Source organism: Mustela putorius, unplaced genomic scaffold (genome assembly GCF_011764305.1).
Source record: "Mustela putorius furo isolate JIRA1106 unplaced genomic scaffold, ASM1176430v1.1 tig00537248_pilon_pilon_pilon, whole genome shotgun sequence".
Lineage (NCBI taxonomy): Eukaryota > Metazoa > Chordata > Mammalia > Carnivora > Mustelidae > Mustela > Mustela putorius.
The window spans coordinates 6994520-7015240 of NW_025422387.1; the positions used below are offsets into that span (position 1 = coordinate 6994520).

Here is a 20721-nt window from a genome sequence, read left to right on the forward strand (position 1 = left end):
TGTATTTTGTTGGAATTATATATACTTGCAATAAAAAATAGTAATAATAATTTTATGACTTAAAAATTAGACTTTCAGGGCGCCTGGGTGGCTCAGTGGGTTAAGCCGCTGCCTTCGGCTCAGGTCATGATCCCAGGGTCCTGGGATCGAGTCCCGCATCGGGCTCTCTGCTCAGCAGGGAGCCTGCTTCCCTCTCTCTCTCTCTCTGCCTGCCTCTCTGTCTACTTGTAATCTCTGTCTGTCAAATAAACAAATAAAAAATCTTTAAAAAAAAAATTAGACTTTAGTAAAAATCTATCTTCCTTCCTTATTTTCTTTAAAAAAAAAAAAAAAACATTGAGAGGTGCCCGGGGGCTCAGTCAGTTGAGCATCTGACTCTTGGTTTTGGCTCAGGTCATGATCTCAGAGTTGTGAGGTTTTTTGCTTTTGTTTTTGTTTTTTAAGATTTTATTCATTTGACAGTGAGAGGCAGGGAGAGAGGGAACAAAAGCGGAGGGAGTGAGAGAAGGAGAAGCAGGCTTTCCGCCAAGCAGGAAGCCAGATGTGGGGCTCGATCCCAGGACCCTGGGATCATGACCTGAGCTGAAAGCAGACGTGTAACGACTGAGTCACCCAGGTGCCCCTCAGGGTTGTGAGAGTGAGTGCCACAGCGGGTGGGGGGGGGTCTCTGCTCAGTGGGGGGTTTTCTCTTTCTCCCTCTGCTCCTCCCCGACTCATGCTCGCTTGATCTCAAAAATAAATCTTAAAAAAGAAGAAGCATTGAAAATATTTTAAGAAGGCCTCTTGCCCTCTGCTTTAAGACAGTTTTCTATATTCATGTATAAAGCCCTGCTTCCTCTCCTAAAAGCAAATGTGAATATAGTACTTTCTTGGTAGTCTACTTTTACGGTAGTCTGACGGTAAATATATTTAATATTAATGGAAACCATGCTTCCAACCTCCTGATACACATCTCCCTATATGAAAAATGCTAGCTGTGTCGATTTTACTGCTTCTCCAAGGAGAGAGCAGCTGGTTAAACCTGCATTTGGTGGAGACTACCAGTCATCGGAGAAGGAATGTCTAAGTTCTCTGGGCTTGCTTTCCTAGGAAGGGGGGGAAATGGTCACCCTCTAAACACAGAGGTGAAAATCCAGAAACGTTAACAGTCAGGATCCTCACTCCCTCCGTGAGTCCTGTAAGGGAGTCTGAAACTCCACAGGAGAGCCCTTCCTGGTGGGGAAGGGCTGTTTGGGTCAGGTTGCCACAAAGCATTGACTGAAGTCCCATAGGTGTGTTCGCCTCAGGGTGGAGACAGTGCTGAGAAGGCCTGAGCTTCCTCGGTGGGTGTTTTCCAGGAAGACGTGGACAGGGCAGTAAAGGCTGCGCGGGCCGCCTTCCAGCTGGGCTCCCCCTGGCGCCGCATGAATGCGTCCGACAGGGGCCGCCTCCTGAACCGCCTGGCCGATCTGATTGAGCAGGACCGGACCTACCTAGCAGTGAGTTCTCACCCTTCTCCCCTCTCATCCCACCTGGTGAATAGGCTCCGAGCATCCCACAGCCAGCCAGGAGGAGGCTGCTTTGCTGACATGTCACTGGTCAGAATGGCATAGGCTGGGCGTTTGGGGGTATGCCCCTGTACCAACCAGAGGAACTTCTCCTTGTCTCCTACGATGGCTAAAAAAGGAGGAGACTGGGGATGGGGAGGGGAGCCACAGTGGAGAGCCGTTACTGAGACCTCCAGGGACGGACATCTCCCTTGAAGCCCCTCTGTGGGGTGGCTGCTAGAAGCTGAAGAAACCAAGAGGCAATACCCTCTCTTCTCCCCAGTCCAATCTGCAAATAGCAGCCAGAGTGAATCTTCTAGAAGGCAAATTATACCATGGTGTTCCCCTCTGAAGCCTTCCACGGTATCCCACATATTCTTAGGATAAAGTCCTGTTCCCTCAACATGGTCTACAAGGCCCTGCCTCATCTGACTCCATCTCCCAATTCATGCTGGACTGTGGCCCTCACACACACACACAGCTTAGCTCAGCAGCCTTCCCTCAGCGTCTTGACTACCTGGCTTCTTTGAGCCCCCAGGGCCTTTGTACGTGCTGTTCCCTCTGCTTGGGGTGCTTTTGCTTTGTCATCATTTGTACTTTCCCTTTTGCTTAGTTACCTGCTACATATCCTTCAGGTTTAGGCTAGAGGGTTTCTCAGACTGGGCTGGGCAGCCTGGTTTCTCCTTTCTAGCACTCTTTAACACTCACAATTGAGGCTTCAGGTCACGAGTCACTGGCGCTTTGCTCATTCAGCCCCTATGTTTGTCTCTTATCCCAGCCTCTGGATTTGGCTTAGAGCAGAACCTGCCTGTGAAGTGACTGCATGAAAGTGGTGGCACCATTCCTCTCCCCACCCCTCGCTCTCCTGCCTTTGGAGAGGGAGGGGCGATGGGCCAGAAATGCCACAGCATTCAGTGGCACAAAGTGGCCCATCTGCCCTTCTTGGTCTGTGCTGAGGTTCCGCACTGGTCGCCACTGACTGCTGTGATTCAGTCTTGTGCTTGCACGTCCGTGCTGACCGTTTTCTTTTCTCAGGCCTTGGAAACCCTGGATAACGGCAAGCCCTATGTCATCTCCTACCTGGTGGATCTGGACATGGTCCTCAAATGCATCCGGTATGGGCTCAGGCTTCCTGCTCTTATATTCTGGCCGTGCCCCAGGGGAGCAGGTTTTGCGGGGGCCAGAAATTAGATAAATTTAACAGGATCACAGGAGTTGGAGAAACATGTTCTGTGAGACTCCATCTTAGGAGAAAATCCCTCAGTACCAAAGTTATAACTTGTAAGCATTTTCTCTTTCTTCTCAGGGCAGTTACGGTAATTTCTATGTTAGATGGAATTTGTCCATTTCATGTAGGTTATCTCATTTGTGGGCTATAGTTGTTCATAAATTCTCTTTATAAGCCTTTCTATCTCTATAAGGTAGTGGTAATGTCCCTGCTTTCATTTCGTTTTTCAGTAGTTTGTGTCTTCTTTTTTTTTTTTTTTCTTAGTCTAGTGAAGGGTTTGTCAATCTAGTGAGTTTACAGAGAACTCACTTTTGGTTTTGTTGATTTCCTCTGTTGTTTTCCTGTTCTCTATTTCATCTGTCTCTGCTGTAGTCTTCTTCTTTTTCTTTTTTTTTTTTTTTAGATTTTTATTTATTTATTTATTTTATTTACTTATTTATTTGACACAGAGAGAGAGATCACAAGTAGGCTGAGAGGCAGGCCGGGGGCGGGGGCTTGGGAAGCAGGCTCTTTGCTGAGCAGAGAGCCTGATTCAGCGCTTGATCCCAGGACCCTGAGATCATGACCTGGGCCGAAGGCAGAGGCTTAACCCACTGGGCCACCCAGGTGCCCTGCTGCCGTAGTCTTCTTGCTAGCTTTGGAATTAGTTTGCCCAAGAAATACAGGATGAGGAAAAAGAGCTCTGCTGGGGTCTTTAGGGATGCAGGTAACAAAGCCTCGGCCTGACTTGGGCACTGTGGAGGGTCGGGGGCCTTAAATCCAGAAGGCTGCTGAGCCCCACTATGGTTTATGTCAACCCTCTTGCCTCATCTTCTCTCAGTGACCCCCTGGCCACTGTCAGGGCCCGTGTGCATGCTGGAATGTGGGCTCGCTTCTGTATGTGTGATCCTACCGAGTACACTGCAGTCCTTCTCTGAGTGCCAAATGCCAGAGTCTTAATGCCAGATTCAGAGGCCAGATGCCGCCCTGATTGGCTGGCCTTGAGTCTGACCAGCTGTGGTCCAGGTGGACAGATCAATGTGCAAATAATGAGTACTTCCCTGTCACCCTGTGGACAGAGATAGAGAAGAAGCCGTGCTGGGAAGGTAGGGGTTGGACAACATAATGGGTTCTCAGCCAGGGTATTGGTCATGTCTCCCAGGCGATGGTGGCAATGTCTGGAGACATTTTTGGTTATCACAGCATGGCACGTGGGGGGGGGCGGTTTGCATAGAGGCCAGCGAGGTTGCTAGAAAGTCTACAGTGCACAGCACGGCCAGCATAGCAAAGAATTTTCCAGCCCCACATGATCTTAGTGCCAAGATTAGAACACTCTGTGAGGATGCCCCAGAGAGAGCAGCCTGGGGAAGCTCGGGCTAAGTTCTGTGCCCTCCTGAGTTTTAGGAATATGCCTTTGTGCTGATTAGGTAACCATTCCGGGGCTCACAAGACACACGTCGCACAGACTGGGAGAAAGGGAGAGAGAGGTACTGCTTTCCCTTGTAGAGATTGGCAACTCCCTGGCTGTTTTTCTCCCCAGGTTCACAGACCTGTGTTCGAAGCCTGGTCAGCGTGGAGCTCCAACTCCCGTGGCCATCCCACTCATTTCAGAACGCTTCCTTTTCCCCGACATTTCATCTTTCCCCTTCTCTCGCTTTTTCCCACTTCCCTGAAAACATCACCTTTACGTGCTGGAAACCCACGCTGCTCTTTTCTCTCTCTCTCCAGTGTGCTGGGCTTTACTGTCCCCTCCGTCCGTGAGTCTAGACAGAAGGCTTTTCGAGGGGTGAGGCCAGCTGAAGATTTGTTTCTGGTGGCTGTTCCCTCAGTCTTTCCTTGTCTGCATACAGGAAGTGCTGGCTGTTAGAGAGGTTTTCACTTCCTTACCAGATCCGACCCATGGTTCTCAAATGCTAATCTGTGGTGCAGGGCTGGTTCAGCAGTCACAGTTTTTCATAAATCTGAATGTTTATGAAAAATACTGATTCCTGGGGATCAGCCTCAGAGCTCCAGATTAAGTAGGTTGGAAGTGGGCACCTGAAACGTGGTGTTTTTTAGAAGCATCCCAGGTGACTCTGAGGCTTAGATGTTAGTTATCTGGAGCGGGTTACTGTGACCCTAGCAGTTACCCAGGAAGTCTTTCTCGGATTAAGCCAAGAGCAAGAACAATGATCAGAAGGACTTAATTGGGCCTGTTTGAGTCTTCTCTTCCTGCCAGGGTGTACAGGGGTCCCTGCCAGTCATTGATTAAGCTTGGATTTTTTTTTTTTTTTTTAAGTTATTACGCTGGCTGGGCTGATAAGTACCACGGGAAAACCATTCCCATCGATGGGGACTTCTTCAGCTATACCCGCCATGAACCGGTCGGGGTGTGTGGGCAGATCATTCCGGTGAGTGTTGGGCTCCTAATAAACACAGGAAAGCTTATCAGGAGTGCCTTGAGATGCAGCGATCTCAGACAGGCTGATTGTACAGGTGGTGGGGTCTGTGGATGCTGTCCGAAGGCAGCCTGGGTGGTGGGTGAGAACACAGGCTTTAAGAAAGCCAACTGGTGCTGCCGTGTGTGGACTCTGACTTTGGGCAAATCACTGATCTCCCTAAGACTCAGTTTTCTTATCTGAAAAGTGGAAGGGAACACAGCACTGTCTCGGGGGTGGGGGTATAAAATGCAACAGCGCAGCATGGAGCCTAGTACGGAAAAAGCTCTAATGAGCTTGAGTCGCTCTTGCTCCCATCCTCCTGCCTTGTCCATCTGTCTTCGGCTCACAGCCAAGTTGTGGGGGTAGCGCAAGGGGCTCAGAGAAGTCGGTGCAGCCTCTCCTCCCTGGGCTACCCCCTGCCCTGGCCAGCGCAGATCTCAGCTTCGGTTCCAAGAGGAGTTACTGTTTATTGCAGTGGAACTTCCCGCTCCTGATGCAAGCCTGGAAACTGGGTCCAGCCCTGGCAACTGGCAACGTGGTTGTGATGAAGGTAGCCGAGCAGACTCCGCTCACCGCCCTCTATGTGGCCAACCTGATTAAGGAGGTGTGTGGTTTGTGTTAGTCTTGACCTCTGAACGCCCTTGTACAGGCTTGCTCTTTGGGGGTTCTTAAGAGGGGCTTTGGGGGCCCCAAAGTGGGGCAGGTGTTCACAGCGCAGGGACTGAGCCTGCCCCCACCCCCTGTACCTCATACAGGCCAGCCGAAATGGCCCTCCCTTACCTGTTTTCTACACTGAGTTTCACTGTCAGACCCCTTTGAAGAATGAGCATTGTTCTAGGTGAACGGTAGCAGCCCCAAGGAACCCTGAAAAGTAGGGTCTCTGCTGTGTCATTTGGAATTCCTGAGCAGTGCCCCACAGACTGGTAACTGCTTGTGTGGGTACTGGGCAGGCTACTTTAGCCTCTCCGGGAGGGGTGTGTGCTCTTTGGTCCAAGCCCTTTGGAGCAGGAGAATGACACCCAGTGTCCCTGTCTGTTTGCCCACAGGCTGGCTTTCCCCCTGGCGTGGTCAATATTATTCCTGGATTTGGCCCCACAGCTGGGGCTGCCATTGCCTCCCATGAGGATGTGGACAAAGTGGCCTTCACGGGCTCCACTGAGGTAAGGCATCACCAGGACCTCAAGCTTGTGGCATATTCGACCCAATTTCCCACTGTCCTCCAAGGATGATGCATTGAAAATTTGCCTTTGGGTACTGCGTGAAGGATCCCCAAGATGGCCTCTGAGGAGCCTGAGTGAGGGCCCCACATGGCCAGTAGTGGCTGTTGGGGTGGAGCCCTCTGTGGGTTGCTTGACACTCTGGCTGAGTTGAGGGGCCAGCACACCACGTGGAATAAAGAGGCCGAGGCCGTCTATACCTCATGAAGCCCAGAATGGACCTCCTTTCCGGGGTCAAAGCCCTTTGGCGGTATCAGGCTCCTGAACCAGCACTGCCCTGACAATTACAGAGCAGGGACTTCGGGAAGACATGAGTTCAAATCCCAGCCTCGCCAGGATGACATGGGGTGATTCACTGAATGCCTTCAGGGCTTCATTTGTTCTCTTTAAAATGAGGATGGCAATCCGGAGGCAGTGGAGGCAGTGGAGACAATACGTATGGTGTAGTGGGGAAGATCAGGGGCTCCAGAGTCTTACTGTTTCAGTGGCACTTACTAGCTCCGCCATCTTGGGCAGGTCACTCAGGCTCCCGAAGCCTCTGTCTCATCTGTAAAATGGGGATGATAAGTGCATCCAGCTCACAGGATTGGAGTAAGGGCGATGAAGCTTGCGAGGCGATCAGCAAGGGTCTAGCTCAGAGTAAGTGCTCAGGGAGGGAATGCATGAGTAAGGAATGTCGTGCAGCTCTGTGCCAGGCCCGGGAGAAACAGGGATAGATAGGTAAGAGGTCTGGTGATCATCTCCTTCGAAGCAAGGACGGAATTCCTTCTGAAGAGTAGCCTTTCCTGTCCTTGAATTTCTGCGAGACTTCATCACATGGCTCCAGAGAAGGCACACTGAATACCATAAGGAATGTGGTCTCAGATCGTTCCCCCAGAGGTAGATACGGCCCAGCATTCCGTCTGTGCGCAGTGACGGTGGCTCTGGGAGGGCCGGGACAGAGCCCAAGAGAGCATGGTCCAAGCTCTTCCCTTGCTTTGCTACTGCCCAGATGAATGCCTTGAGGTGCTGCTGAGATTCTCACCGAGGGGATGGTTTTCTGACAGAGACAGATTTGTTCATTCAGATAGGTTCAGATGTGCCAGGCTCTGTGACCAAGGAGGTGAGGAGCCCCTCATCATTGCCCCCACAGAGCGTGCCATGGGCTGGGGGACCACACTCAACTACACTGTGGGAAGGGGGCGGGATAGCGGTTTGACCTGGTGATGGGACTCACGCTGCCCAGGTGTGAATTCCGATTCCACATTCACCAGCTGTGTGACTTTGGGCAAGTGACTTGACCACTCTGAGCCACAGCTCCCACATTTCTGAAGCAAGGCAAAGAGTCGTGCCTACCTTTGAGGTCATTGCAGGGATTGAACTAAATGAACACGAAGCGCTTGGCACGGTGTCTGGTATATAGGCGCGCTCGGTATAGAGAAGTCATATTGCTCCCACAGTTTCCAGTCACTCTTGTCCTGGGACCTCAGAGGGGTGAAGCAGCAGTGGTACATGAATAGCTGGACTGGGTGAAATTCTCCGGGTCTCTTGTAGTCCAGCTGCTCCCTTCTGTTGCATCTAGAAGAGCACTTGGTTCTTCTTTCCTCCTCCTGAGAGCTTTTCTGTATTTCTGCTTCCCCACAGGTTGGCCACCTAATCCAAGTTGCTGCAGGGAGCAGTAACCTCAAGAGAGTGACCCTGGAGCTGGGGGGAAAGAGCCCCAACATCATCATGTCAGATGCAGACAGTAAGGTTTTTTCAGGGAGGAGGTGTGGGACAAAGGTGGCCACGCGCTGTCCATACCGTGGCTCCTCTCACTTTACTGAGCTTCGGCAACCACTGGACTCAGTGTCTGCCCCCTAGGCCCGAGGAGGAAGGTCAGAGTCTGCAGCATGGCCCTCCAGCCTGCATGACCCGGTCCCTCCCCAGCTTCTCTCCTCTTTGCTCCCCACTGCTGCTGGGCCGCAGTGCTCAGTCGCCCGGCCATACCGCATGCTTGCCCTCGGAGCAGACCGCGCCGCCTCCTCCTTAGCCCGTTTCCCAGTCCCGCCGGGGTGGCCCCTGATTTGCCCTTCCCTGACTGCTGTGGGCTGGCTGGGTGGGTCCTGCCACCACCCTCATGCCTATTACCACAGAGGGCTGTGACCTCCAGGGCTGTTCACTGGGTGTCCAGACCCCAGGGAAGGAGAGATCAGGTCTGTGCTGGTCGGTGCTGTTGGTGGCATGGACGGGTTAAGAGGATAAGCAGACCCTGGGGCCAGGCTCATCCTCGGTTTCTTCTCATGGTGGCTTTTTTGCCTCCCCAGTGAACTGGGCTGTAGAGCAGGCCCACTTCGCCCTGTTCTTCAACCAGGGCCAGTGCTGCTGTGCAGGCTCCCGGACCTTTGTGCAAGAAGACGTGTATGCCGAGTTTGTGGAGCGGAGCGTTGCCCGGGCCAAGTCTCGTGTAGTTGGGAACCCCTTTGACAGCCAGACTGAGCAAGGGCCGCAGGTAAGCCCGGCTGCTGCAGAAGGGTCTGGGTGTCCAGAGCCAGCACGGAAGAGCAGAAGGGGTCTCAGACTCAAAGGCAGGGAGGCTTGGCTTCAAGTCTCAGCTATGCCATGTGCCAGCTGTGTGTCCCTGGGAAGCCACATGCACTCTCTGCGCCACCATTCTCTCATCTGTAATAATCACCTTTCTGGAACTCATGGGCTGGCTTTAAAATGGAAATCAATAATAGAAACCAGCTTATAAACTTCATACACATAATAAATATCAGGAGGATCTGTGTAAAAAGGAATGCCTGCTTCCTGGACCTTGGCTATCCATAAAAATGTATCTTCCATGGGCGCCTGGGTGGCTCAGTTGTTAAGCGTCGGCCTTTGGCTCAGGTCACAATCCCAAGGTCCTGGGATTGAGCCCCACATCAGGCTCCCTGCTCAGTGGGAAGCCTGCTTCTCCCTCTCCCACTCCCCCTGCTTGTGTTCCCTCTCTCACTGTGTCTCTCCCTGTCAAATAAATAAATAATATCTTTAGGGAAAAAAAAATGCATCTTCCAGAAGGACACACGTGTATCTGTTAACTGTGGTTATCTTTGGGGAGTGGGCCAGAGAGCCATGGCCTGGACTTGACTTTATACTATTCTGAAATGTTTGAATTTTTTAAAAAATTATATATATGTGTATATATATATTTATATTTATATTTTTACATATATCAAATATATATATATGTAATTTTTTACCATGAGGACGTACTCATTTTAAAGATTTTATTTATGTATTTGACAGATCACAAGTAGGCGGAGAGGCAGGCAGAGAGAGAGAGGAGGAAGCAGGCTCCCCGGGGAGCAGAGAGCCCGATGTGGGGCTTGATCCCAAGACCCTGGGATCATGACCTGAGCTGAAGGTAGAGGCTTTAACCCACTGAGCCACCCAGGTGCCTGAGGACATACTCATTTTAATCAAAGCTACAGCCAACAGTAATTACAACAAGAAGAAATATAGTGTCTCTGTCCATTTCCTCACGTCCTGAGCCTTACTCCAGCATTGCTCTTAGACCCCGCCTGTCCTGGGCTCTCTGTGCTGGCCTTCCCCCGTTACCCCCTCAAGAAGCAAGGAATCCACAGGGCCAGGGGCGCTCCCAGCTCCCACTGGTCCCTACACCTACTTCTGGGGTCACGGGTGCCTCTGTACAGGTCCCATCCTCCTGAGGGTGTCTGCTGCTAGTGACCATCCTCTCCCCAGGCTCCAGGGCTGGTCAAAACCAGTCTTTTTTTTTTTTTTTTTTTTTTTTTGGGTCAGCGCTGGGGAGAGAGAGGCAGGTAGAGGCAGACCGCAGGCTCCTCACTGAGCAAGGAGCCCGATGCAGGACTCGATCCCAGGACCCCAGGATCATGATCCAAGCTGAAGGCAGACACTCAACTGAGGGAGCCACCCAGGCATCTCTAATTAATAGACTTACTTTTTAGAGCAGTTTAGGTTTATAAAAAAAAGAGCAGAAAGTATGAAGTTCCTTTCACTCCCCACCCTTCCCCTTCAGTTTCCCCGACTGCTGACATCTTGCATTTGTATGGTACATTTGCTATAACTGATGAGCCAATGTGTTGCATTATTATTAACTGAAGTCCATAGTTTACTTCAGGGCTCACTCTTGGTGTTGCTTTCTCTGGGTGTGGACAGACATACGAAGACACGAATCCACCACTGCAGTAGTATACAGAATAGTTTTTGAAATTCCCCTGTGCTCCACCCATTCAAACCTCCCCTACACCAATGCTAGGCAATCGCTGATCTGTTTACTGTCTGCATAGTTTTGCCTTTTCCAGAATATCCTATAGCTGGGATCGTACACTATGTAGCCTTTACAGATTGGCTTCTTTCAGTTAACAATGTACATGTACATTTCCTTCATATTTTTTGGTGACTTGATAGCTGATTCCTTTTTATGGCTGAGGAGTCTGCCATTGCATGGACATACCACATTTTCCTTACCTACTTAACCTGCTGATGGGTATTTGGGTTCTTTCCACGTTCTGACCATTGGGAATAGTGCTACTATGAATCCTAACACCTTTTTTCCCTCTCCTGTTTTTCTTTGTAGTTTATGGCTATTTAATTAGTAAGGTGATACAAAGTTGTATAAAATTTTTGATAAAAAGTGTTTAAAGGAAAAAATAAAACCCTCTTGGCTCCCTTCTGTCTGTTCCCCATAGATAACCACATATGTGCGCAGGTGCACAAACACACAGAATTCCATTTCTGTATATTTGTTTGAACAAAAACAGGATTATATAACATTCTACAAGCTTCCCTCATCTTTACAGAATACCTTAGGGTATCTTTCTGTGTCAGTCCACAGATCAGTGTTTTGTTTTTTTGTTTTTTTGTTTTTTTTAAACTGGGCTCCATGCCCAGTGGGAGGCTTGAACTCATGACCCTGAAATCAAGGGTCCCCCATGCTCTACCAATTGAGCCAGCCAGGTGCCTCACACAGATCTGTTATTACCAAGGACACAGTATACATTACATACACATACAGTAATTATTTTAGCCAGTCCCTCTACTGACATATACTTAGAACTGTTTCTGTTTCTTACTTTTATAAAGTGCTCCTCAGTGAATATCCTTCTTTAGGTCCCTTTGTGACAATGTAGAATAAATTCCCAAGTTAAATAGTTGGGTCAAAGGGAATGAGTATTTCTTTTTAAAAAATTTTTATTTATTTATTTGACAGACAGAGATCACAGGTAGGCAGAGAGGCAGGCAGAGAGAGAGGAGGAAGCAGGCTCCCTGCTGAGCAGAGAGCCCAATGTGGGGCTTGATCCCAGGACCTTGGGATCATGATCTGAGTCCAAGGCAGAGGCTTTAACCCCCTGAGCCACCCAGGTGCCCTGAGTATTTCATTCTTTGACCAGTATTAATAAAGCACCTGCCAAAAGGGCTGTACCACTTTATAGGCCTTTTTTTTAAGCTGAGATACAACTGACATACGACATTGTATTAGTCCTTCTGGGAGCATATGAATATGAGAATTATGTATCATACCCTTGCTATCAATGTATTTTCTTCTTATTATTTTTGATCTGGAATGCTTTACGAATCTGCTATCCTTGGGCAGGGGCCATGCTAATCTCTGTATACTTGCAATTTTAGTGCTGCTGAAGCAAGCACATTTATTTTTTCACTATTTTATTTATTTTTTATTTTTATTTTTTTTCACCGTTTTAAATTCTTAATTATTCATAGTTGGAAAATAAAAACAGTGGGTTTGATATGCATTTCTTCGAGGGCTAACGAGATTGGTTGACCCTTTTCTTAACGTTTACTGGCCCCTGGGAGTTCCTCTTCTGAGCCTTGCTTATTCCTAAGCTTCTCCGGTGGCTCAGTTGTGTCATTCATTGCCTGTGTAGTTCTAAGCCTAAAGCTAGGAGAGGTCTGGCTCTAGCCATCTCTGAAACTTTGGACTCCTTTTCCCCACAGGTGGACGAAACTCAGTTTAAGAAGGTCCTTGGTTATATCAAATCTGGGAAGGAGGAGGGGGCGAAGCTGCTGTGTGGTGGAGGGGCGGCTGCGGACCGTGGCTACTTCATTCAGCCCACCGTGTTCGGAGACGTGCAAGACAGCATGACCATCGCCAGGGAGGAGGTTAGCATGGGGCCAGCACTCCGGGGAATGTTCTTAGGAGAAGTGGATGGTTAAGTCTGGTGTCTTTATACCATGACCCATCCTCTGGCTTTGGGCCAAATCCTGGCTCTCTGAGACAGATTATTTAAATTCTATCTAATCTTGTCCCCCTCTTCCACCCTTTATGGCTGTTGGGGGAAACTTCCAGATTCCCTTGCACAGTTTCCAGGCCCTTTGTGTTGTGGGCCCTGCAAGCCATGGGTCAAGGAGTGGTTTTGCTCAGCCCTTTTATGCTCTTCATATAAGCAGGACATTGGACTTGACCAAAGGTCTATGATTTTTCCACGTGGCAAGGTTCCCGATGTTCTTCCCCTTAGCACTCATTATGAACATAGGAGAGCAGCTCTGGCTCACTCATTCATTCATTTCACAAATACTCAGTGCCTGCTATGTGCCAGGCTCTCAACAGACACTGGAGATGCAGAGGTATCCAAGACGTGTTCCCTGCCCTTCTAGGGTCCACACACGTTCCCCTTCATGTATACAGGGACAGCATTTCCTCTTCGTATATAATTCAAAATAAAATAATATGAAAATGCAAAATCAGGGGAAGGAAGTCCAACAGAGTTCTGCCTCTTTCCCCATCATGACGATTTGAGGCTTTTTCTGAAATCTCAAATACCTCTTCTCCAGAAGGATGGGGGGTGCTTCTGCTTGGCCAGTACCTAAAGCACGTGACGCCCCATCCCATAGTCCTGCTCCAACCATGATGAGCTCCTGGCACCCTTCTCCCACCTCTTGCCTCGACACTCCCCAGGCAGGCCTGTAATCAGCCATTTCTTCAAGAAGTCCTACCTCCTTTTAGTGAAAAGTGGGATTTCCTGAGGATGGGCGCTGGGTGTGTTTCTGCTTGGAACTCTGTTCCCTCCTCCCTGCTCCCCACCTGGACTCTGGTTTGGCCAGTGTCACTGGTTGGTTGTCACTTCGTCAAAGCCTCACCCTTGCTCTCCACTTGGCCTGTCCAGGAGCTCCCAGCACTCATTACATTGCTTATAACGGTTCCTTCTAAGGCCCTGACTACGTTAGAACCACCCACACTGCATTCCCACACCCCCAGCAGCCCACATATCTGGCCCCTGTGACTTCGTTTTTTGAATCTCATTCTCCACTAAAAAGAACAGGGATTCCTTGAAGAAATAGCTCATGCCAGGAATAGGGCAGAGAAAATACAAAATAAACTTGGATGTCTTGAGAGCAGAGACCCTGTTTCTTTCACAGTTACTTCTTCAGCTTTTAGTGTGTGCCTTGCTGAAAAACTGGTGTAAATTCTCTGAAACGAAATCTATGTGTAACAACATGCCAGAAGCCCCTACCTTGCAGGCTTGTTTCATAATAAGACCAGCTATGTAAATACGTAGCATATAGAATGTAACCGATCGCCATTAGCTTCCTTCCCTTTGTGTTTCATTGAGCTCAGGAGCTGTTGTCTTCCTGTGGAACTCTTGGGCTATGTCTGGAATGATCTGCTCAGCATTGTGAAAGCTAGATGGCAGGCGGTTTCCATGTCTGCTACACCCTCCCAACTGTGCACTCTCTCACCGCAGATCTTTGGGCCAGTGATGCAGATCCTGAAGTTCAAGACCATAGAGGAAGTCATTGGGAGAGCCAACAATTCCAAGTATGGGTTGGCTGCAGCTGTCTTCACCAAGGACTTGGACAAGGCCAATTATCTGTCCCAAGCCCTCCAGGCAGGCACTGTGTGGTAAGAGCCTCCTGGCAACCCCTCACAACCTAGGCAGGGATCCCCAAGCCAGGGTCTTCTGGAATCTGGTGCTCACACCCCAAAATTTGGGGCGTGGTCTTAGTTCCTCCTGGGTCAGGGCATGGTATAGCAGACAGAGATTTCCCGTCCCCTCTCCTGTAGGAGATTAAATTTCCCTCCAGTACATATGCCCATGTAGGTTTGTTCTTGGGCAAACAGGTGGATGACTGGGATGGGGGCTCCTTACCAAGTGAACAAGGGCAGGAGACCGGAGCTAAGGGTCTAGAGCTATGTGTAATACTGGTCTTATGAGCTTAGCACCTACTTCACACACCCTAGGATGGCTATAATTTTAAAACAAGGGGCACCTGGGTGGCTCAGTGGGTTAAGCCTCTGCCTTCAGCTCAGGTCATGATATCAGGGTCCTGAGATAGAACCCCACATCGGGCTCTCTGCTCAGTAGGGAGCCTGCTTCCCTTCTTCTCCTGCCTGGCTCTCTGCCTACTTGTGATCTCTCTCTCTCTCTCTGTGAAATAAATAAATAAATAAATAAATCTTTAAAAAACAAAACAAAACAAAATACCAGGTATTGATGAGGGATGTGGAGAAATTTGAACCCTTACATGTTGCTGGTGGGAATATAAAATGTTGGAGCCATCATGGGTAACAGTCTGGCAGCTCCTTAGCAAGTTAAATGTAGAATTACCATAGGACCCAGCAATTCTACTGCTAGGTATATATACCCAAGAGAAATAAAAACACATCTGTCTACACAAAAAAGTATACCTGAATGTTCATACCAGGTTATTGATAATATCCAAAAGGTGAAGATGACCTAAATGTCCATCAGGTCATGAATGGACATCAGTTGATGAATGGATAAACAAAACGTGGTCTGTCACTGGACTATCATTCAGCCAAAAAAGGAATAAAGTGCTGATACATTCTGTAAACAGAGATGAACCTTGAAAGCATGATAGTAAGTGAAAGAAGCCAGACACAAAAGGCTACATGCTGTGTGATACCATTTATATGAAATGTCCAGAATAGACAAATCCATAAAGACAGAAAGTATATTAGAGGCTTCCAGGGGCTAGGAGAGGAGGGCAGTGGGGAATAACTGCTTATTGGGTAGAGTTCTTTGTGCGGTGATAGAAACATTCTGGAATTAGATGGAAGTGATGATTGCACCACGCTGAGTCTGCTATATCCCCTCAACTGTGCACCTGTAAGTGGTGAATTTCAAATTCAATTAATGTTTAATAATTTTTAAGGGCATCTAGGTGGCTCAGTGGGTTAAGTGTCTGCCTTCAGCTCAGGTCATGATCTCAGGGACCTATGATCAAGTCCTGCATCAGGCTCTCTGCTCAACAGGGAGTCTCCTTCACCCTCTCACTCTCCCTTTGTGGCTAGTGCTCTGAAATAAAAATTTTTTAAATTTAGTAATTTTTTTAAATGGCAAAAAAAAAAAAGTACCTGGTTAGCACAAACGATTCATTCAAACAGGAAGCTCTGATGTGTGCACCCTGTTACTAACATTCATCTCTGACCACACCATGAGGGGTGATGACTTAACGGCTTTTTTTCATGTGGTTGGTTTGCTTTTGGCTCCTACGTGGCTGTGTATAACTACAGGTCGACCCATCTGTTTTTCCTCAGTAATATTTTAGAGCCATTCAGGATGTCGGAGGGGTATGACACCCTCTCTCCTATAAGTTACTTCTGAAATCTTGTTTCAAATTATAGGGTCAACTGCTATGATGTGTTTGGGGCCCAGTCCCCGTTCGGTGGCTACAAGATGTCTGGGAGCGGCCGGGAGCTGGGCGAGTACGGGCTGCAGGCGTACACCGAAGTGAAAACGGTGAGTATGGGTGCCTTCTCAGCTCTCTCTGGTGCCTGACTCCCATCAGCACTTATTACTTATTTCTTGTTTTAAGCCACAGAGAAGGGTGAGGACCCAGTCTCTGCTCTGTCTCATGGGAAATACTTGGTACCTGGCCATCACTACGCCTACACACTCCTTTGCTAGGCTGTTACACTCCAAGTTTTATAAGACTTGAGAGAAGGACAGATCCCAGTGGGCCAAAGCAGTAAGGGAAAAGCTTCTAATAAGAATCAAACTGTGAAGGGCACCTGAGTGGCTCAGAAGGTTAAAGCCTCTGCCTTTGGCTCGAGTCATGATCCCACGGTCCTGGGATCGAACCCCACATCGGGCTCTCTGCTCAGCAGGGAACCTGCTTTCTCCTCTCTCTCTCTCTCTCTCTGCCTGCCTAGAGAGATCTTGTGATCTCTGTCTGTCAAATAAATAATCTTAAAAAAAAGAAAAAAGAGAGAGAATCAAGCTGTGAGATGTTAGAGACCAAGGGCCATAAATATACCAATATCATTTGATTTCATAATGTCGGTGATAGGAATATAGCCTGAAGGATAAATCAGAAGTACAAAGAAAGTGACATTCCCTAACTGTTCATCACAGCATGGTCTCTCAAATATGGAAAAGTCAGATGTAACATAAATGCCCAATAAATTATGGAACACCCAAATCATGATTTACTAGGTAGCCATTAAAAATCTTTTCTGTAGGGGGTAACTGGGGTGGTACAGTTGGCTGGGCATCTGACTCTTGGTTTTGGCTCAGGTCATGATCTCAGGGCCGTGAGATCGAGCCCCACGTTGGGCTGCTTGCTCAGTGCAGAGTCGGCTTGAGGATTCTCTCTTTCTCTCCCTCTACCCTGCCCCGTCCCCCATGTGGGCCGGCTCGGCTCTCTCCTGCTCTCAAATAAGTAAATAAGTAAATAAACAAATAAATCCTTTAAAAATACTTTTGTAGGATATTTGACATGGAAAATCATCATCCTTTAAAGTGAAAAGATAGGCTACAAAGCCATACATGCAGTGTAAGCCCAATATAAAGACTATATATACATACATATACACTTAGGTACCTTTATTTAAAATTATGGAGAAGATACCAAAGAAAGGCACCAAAGCGAAAATGGTTTTTTCTACAAGGGACACTAATTACAGTTTAACTAGGCAACAGACGCACAAGTGATATTTAAAGAAAAGAGTAACAGCGGAGCTGGACTTTCCCGGGATTGGGAAAGCGAAGGCTCAGGGCATGCAACCCAGCCAGGAGGAGCAAGGTGAGAAGGGCCGACGGGCACTTCCCTCGGTCATCTGGTAAGCCACAACCTGTGTTCTCAAGAAGCTCGTTGGATTAACATAAATCTGTTTGCCTGTTTATTTAAAACTGCCCAGGGGCGCCTGGGTGGCTCAGTTGGTTAAGCCTCTGCCTTCAGCTTGGGTCATGGTCCCAGGATGGATCAAGCCCTGTGTCCGGCTCCCTGCTCAGCAGGCGAGTCCGTTTCTCCCTCTCCCTCTGCCCCTGCTCATGTGCTCACACACTTTCTCTCTCTCACATAAAAAAAATCCTTTTTAAAAAATAAATAAAATTGTCCCATATAAGAGGCAAGACCCAGATTTGACCATGACACTCACTGGCCTGTAACTGCTCATCAAAACAGTGATAAGATTATTTAGGACCGGTGTAGGGGGGCGGTGCTAGGACTGAGCCCCAGGAGTCACAGCAGCAGGATTGCTTGAGGGCAGTGGGAGGGAGAGCCCGAAAAGAGGAGGCTTGAGTTGAGGTGGTTTGTGCAGGAATCCAGATGTAAGTTGCTGATGCTGGAGGGCTCGGGCACTGGGATATTGGAGAATGGGAAGAAGCTTTTTGAAGAAAAGAAGTGGCAGGACTTGATGGCTGGAGTGTGGAGGCTGCAGGCAGGCGAAGGAGGCACAGCTGCTTCAGCTCCATGCCAGGCACTGTGCTTTGTGCACGTGATGCTAAAGATTCCTGTATTTTGAGTTTGGGGACCTTGCGTGATAATCCTGACAAAAATATGATTAAAGGGGCGCCTGGGTGGCTCAGTTGTTAAGCGTCTGCCTTCGGCTCAGGTTACGATTCCAGGATCCTGGGATTGAGCCCTGCCTCAGGCTCCATGCTCGGCGAGAAGCCTGCTTCTCCCACTCCCTCTGCCCCTGCTTGTGTTCCCTCTCTCGCTGTGTCTCTGTCAAATAAATAAATAAAATCTAAAAAAAAAAAAAAAAGATAGGAATAAAAACTGTTCAGAAGAGAAATCCAGTTTGCAAGGGGGACTGATGAGAAGATGTCTTCTTTTGAAGTCATCCTTACAGAGAGCTTACTTTGTCCAGAATCTGCTAGACTTCCTTATGCAGGTCGTCTGGGTCAGTGCTCACAACAGGCTCAGGAAGGAGATTCTGTCATTACCCCATCATACAGATGAGGAAGCAAGGCACACAGAGGTGAAGCCCTTGCCCCATGGGAGTTAAAACAGGGATTTAACCCCAATTGCACCTGAGTCTGGAATCTTCCCACTTAACACACTGAGACATCCATGAACTATCAGCGTGTTATTTTTTTTCCTTTGATTGTTTTGGAGGAAAGTACAGAGGTAGGTCAGGGTCACTCAAGCTCAGCACTATCGACATTTGGAGTTGTGTAATTCTTTTTTTAAAAGATTATTTATTTATTTATTTGACAGATCACAAGTAGGCAGAGAGGCAGTCAGAGAGAGGAGAAAGTAGGCTCCCTGCTGAGCAGAGAGCCCAATGCGGGGCTCGATCCCAGGACCCTAGGATCATGACCAGACAAAGGCAGACGCTTTAACCCACTGAGCCACCCAGGCACCTCAGGAGTTGTGTAATTCTTGTGGGGTTTGTCCTGTGCACTGTGGGATATTCCATGAGCAGCATTCCTGACTTCTACCTACTAGATGCCATAGTGATCCTTCCCTCTTCTGCCCGCTGACAATCAAAAAATGACTGGGTTAAGGGGAGGCAGAGAGTGTTATGCAGAACAGGGTCCTGGCGATGTCCCTGGGATTGGCCAGTTGTCTGTCAAGTTATCAGAAGGAAAGGAAGCTGTTGTGCTCGTTCTCAGGCAGCACGCCAGCTGAGAGTGTCCACAGATTGCAGGGAAGCATGAAGACTGAACAGCTGCTCTGTATTCTTCTTACAGGTCACGATCAAAGTGCCTCAGAAGAACTCCTGAAGAACTGTGCCGACTCCCTCATCCAGCAGCGGAGGTCAAGGACGTCAGCAGCAAAATCAAGAAGAATGACCCTGGCACACTACAAGTCTCGAAAGAGAAATTTTCTCACAAAATCTCTTGATCAAGAAAGTCTCAGAACTTGAATTGCTAGATGGGAGTGGGTGTGGGGCAAAGAGTACTGGAAAGTGTTTTACCTGCCAGCAGTACGGCTAGTTTTCAGGCTGGGTTTTCAAAACTAGATTCAAGTGTCTTATCCTGTCCATCGGAGGGACTTCTGTAACTTGAGTCAATGGGGAACAAAAAGCCATTGTTTATACTTGTACTAACAAGTTGGGCAACAGCTAGTACCTTCCTCTGTATTCTGGACTAAAATTCATTAAAAACAATGCTGCTGTTAACTTTTTGGTTAAGTCTTTGTGCATCACAGTAACCCATGGAAATACCACCACACAGGGATGTTGTCCTCTGTGTGTGTGTGTCACACCGTATATATGCTACTGCCCTTCCCCTCCTGTGGGGAAATCGCTTTTGTTTCCTCTCTCCATCCTGTCTACCTGTGGCCGGCCCTGTGCTAGGCCCCTAGGGAAAGCACCAAAACAGGACCCCCAAGCCCTGCCCTCAGAGAGGGGGCGGTCAACCAGGAAAGACACATTTCACATCCAATGTCTGTTGTCTTTTTTTTTTTTTTAAGATTTTATTTATTTATTCGATAGATCACAAGTAGGCAGAGAGGCAGGCGGAGAGAGAAGGAAGCAGGCTCCCCACTGAGCAGAGAGCCCGATGCAGGGCTCGATCCCAGGACCCTGAGATCATGACCTGAGCCGAAGGCAGAGGCTTAACCCACTGAGCCACCCAGGCACCCCTGTTGTCCTTGTTTTAAGTTGAAAAACTTGGGTCAAAGTAAAATGAGACAGGTTCGGGCTGATAAAGTTCACGAGATTAATTTGGAAGCCAGATGTCTGTTTATTCATCTTAAGTGAGGCCTGTATTCCTGTAACCAGACCTCGCAAATCTGTCCAGAACACTGCCCTAGTTTAGTTAAGGGACCTGTAATTAGGATTATTAGTAAATGAGGAATCTGAAGATTCCTTGGTGAGTAATGGACTCGGCAAAAAGCTGTATAGCTGTAGTTTGTCAAGGTTGTGATCATGTGTGGGTCACAGATTAACAATGTGAGGACAAGTCTCATTTCTCCTAAAGAAAACCCGCCTTCTGTATCATTTTGCCGACAGTGTCCAGGTGTTGTGGCGCACGCTGCCTGACTCCCGGTTTCACTCAGGCCAAGCCACATCTTGGTCAACAATTCCTATTCCACTAAAAACTAATCTGACTTATTTGAATAGTGCTTCCTAATTTTTGTCATATGCATATACCTGTATCACTTTTTTCTTTAAATCGACTCTTATTTAGACAAAAAAATGAAGGACCTTA

At 48.3% G+C, this 20721-nt stretch overlaps 1 protein-coding gene across 1 annotated transcript in view; it reads left to right on the plus strand.

Moving 5' to 3' along the window:
• The window catches only part of ALDH2 (aldehyde dehydrogenase 2 family member), a 31681-nt gene extending 11993 nt beyond the window's left edge, over positions 1–19688 (plus strand). The window contains exons 3-13 of the mRNA XM_004753243.2: positions 1338–1478; positions 2562–2641; positions 5012–5123; positions 5629–5757; positions 6200–6313; positions 7994–8096; positions 8656–8840; positions 12311–12475; positions 14059–14216; positions 15963–16077; positions 19258–19688. Coding sequence (XP_004753300.2) covers positions 1338–1478; positions 2562–2641; positions 5012–5123; positions 5629–5757; positions 6200–6313; positions 7994–8096; positions 8656–8840; positions 12311–12475; positions 14059–14216; positions 15963–16077; positions 19258–19290 — 1335 coding nt within the window. The 3' untranslated portion in view covers positions 19291–19688. The remainder of the gene's footprint in view (positions 1–1337; positions 1479–2561; positions 2642–5011; positions 5124–5628; positions 5758–6199; positions 6314–7993; positions 8097–8655; positions 8841–12310; positions 12476–14058; positions 14217–15962; positions 16078–19257) is intronic.
• The last annotated feature ends 1033 nt before the right edge of the window (positions 19689–20721 follow it).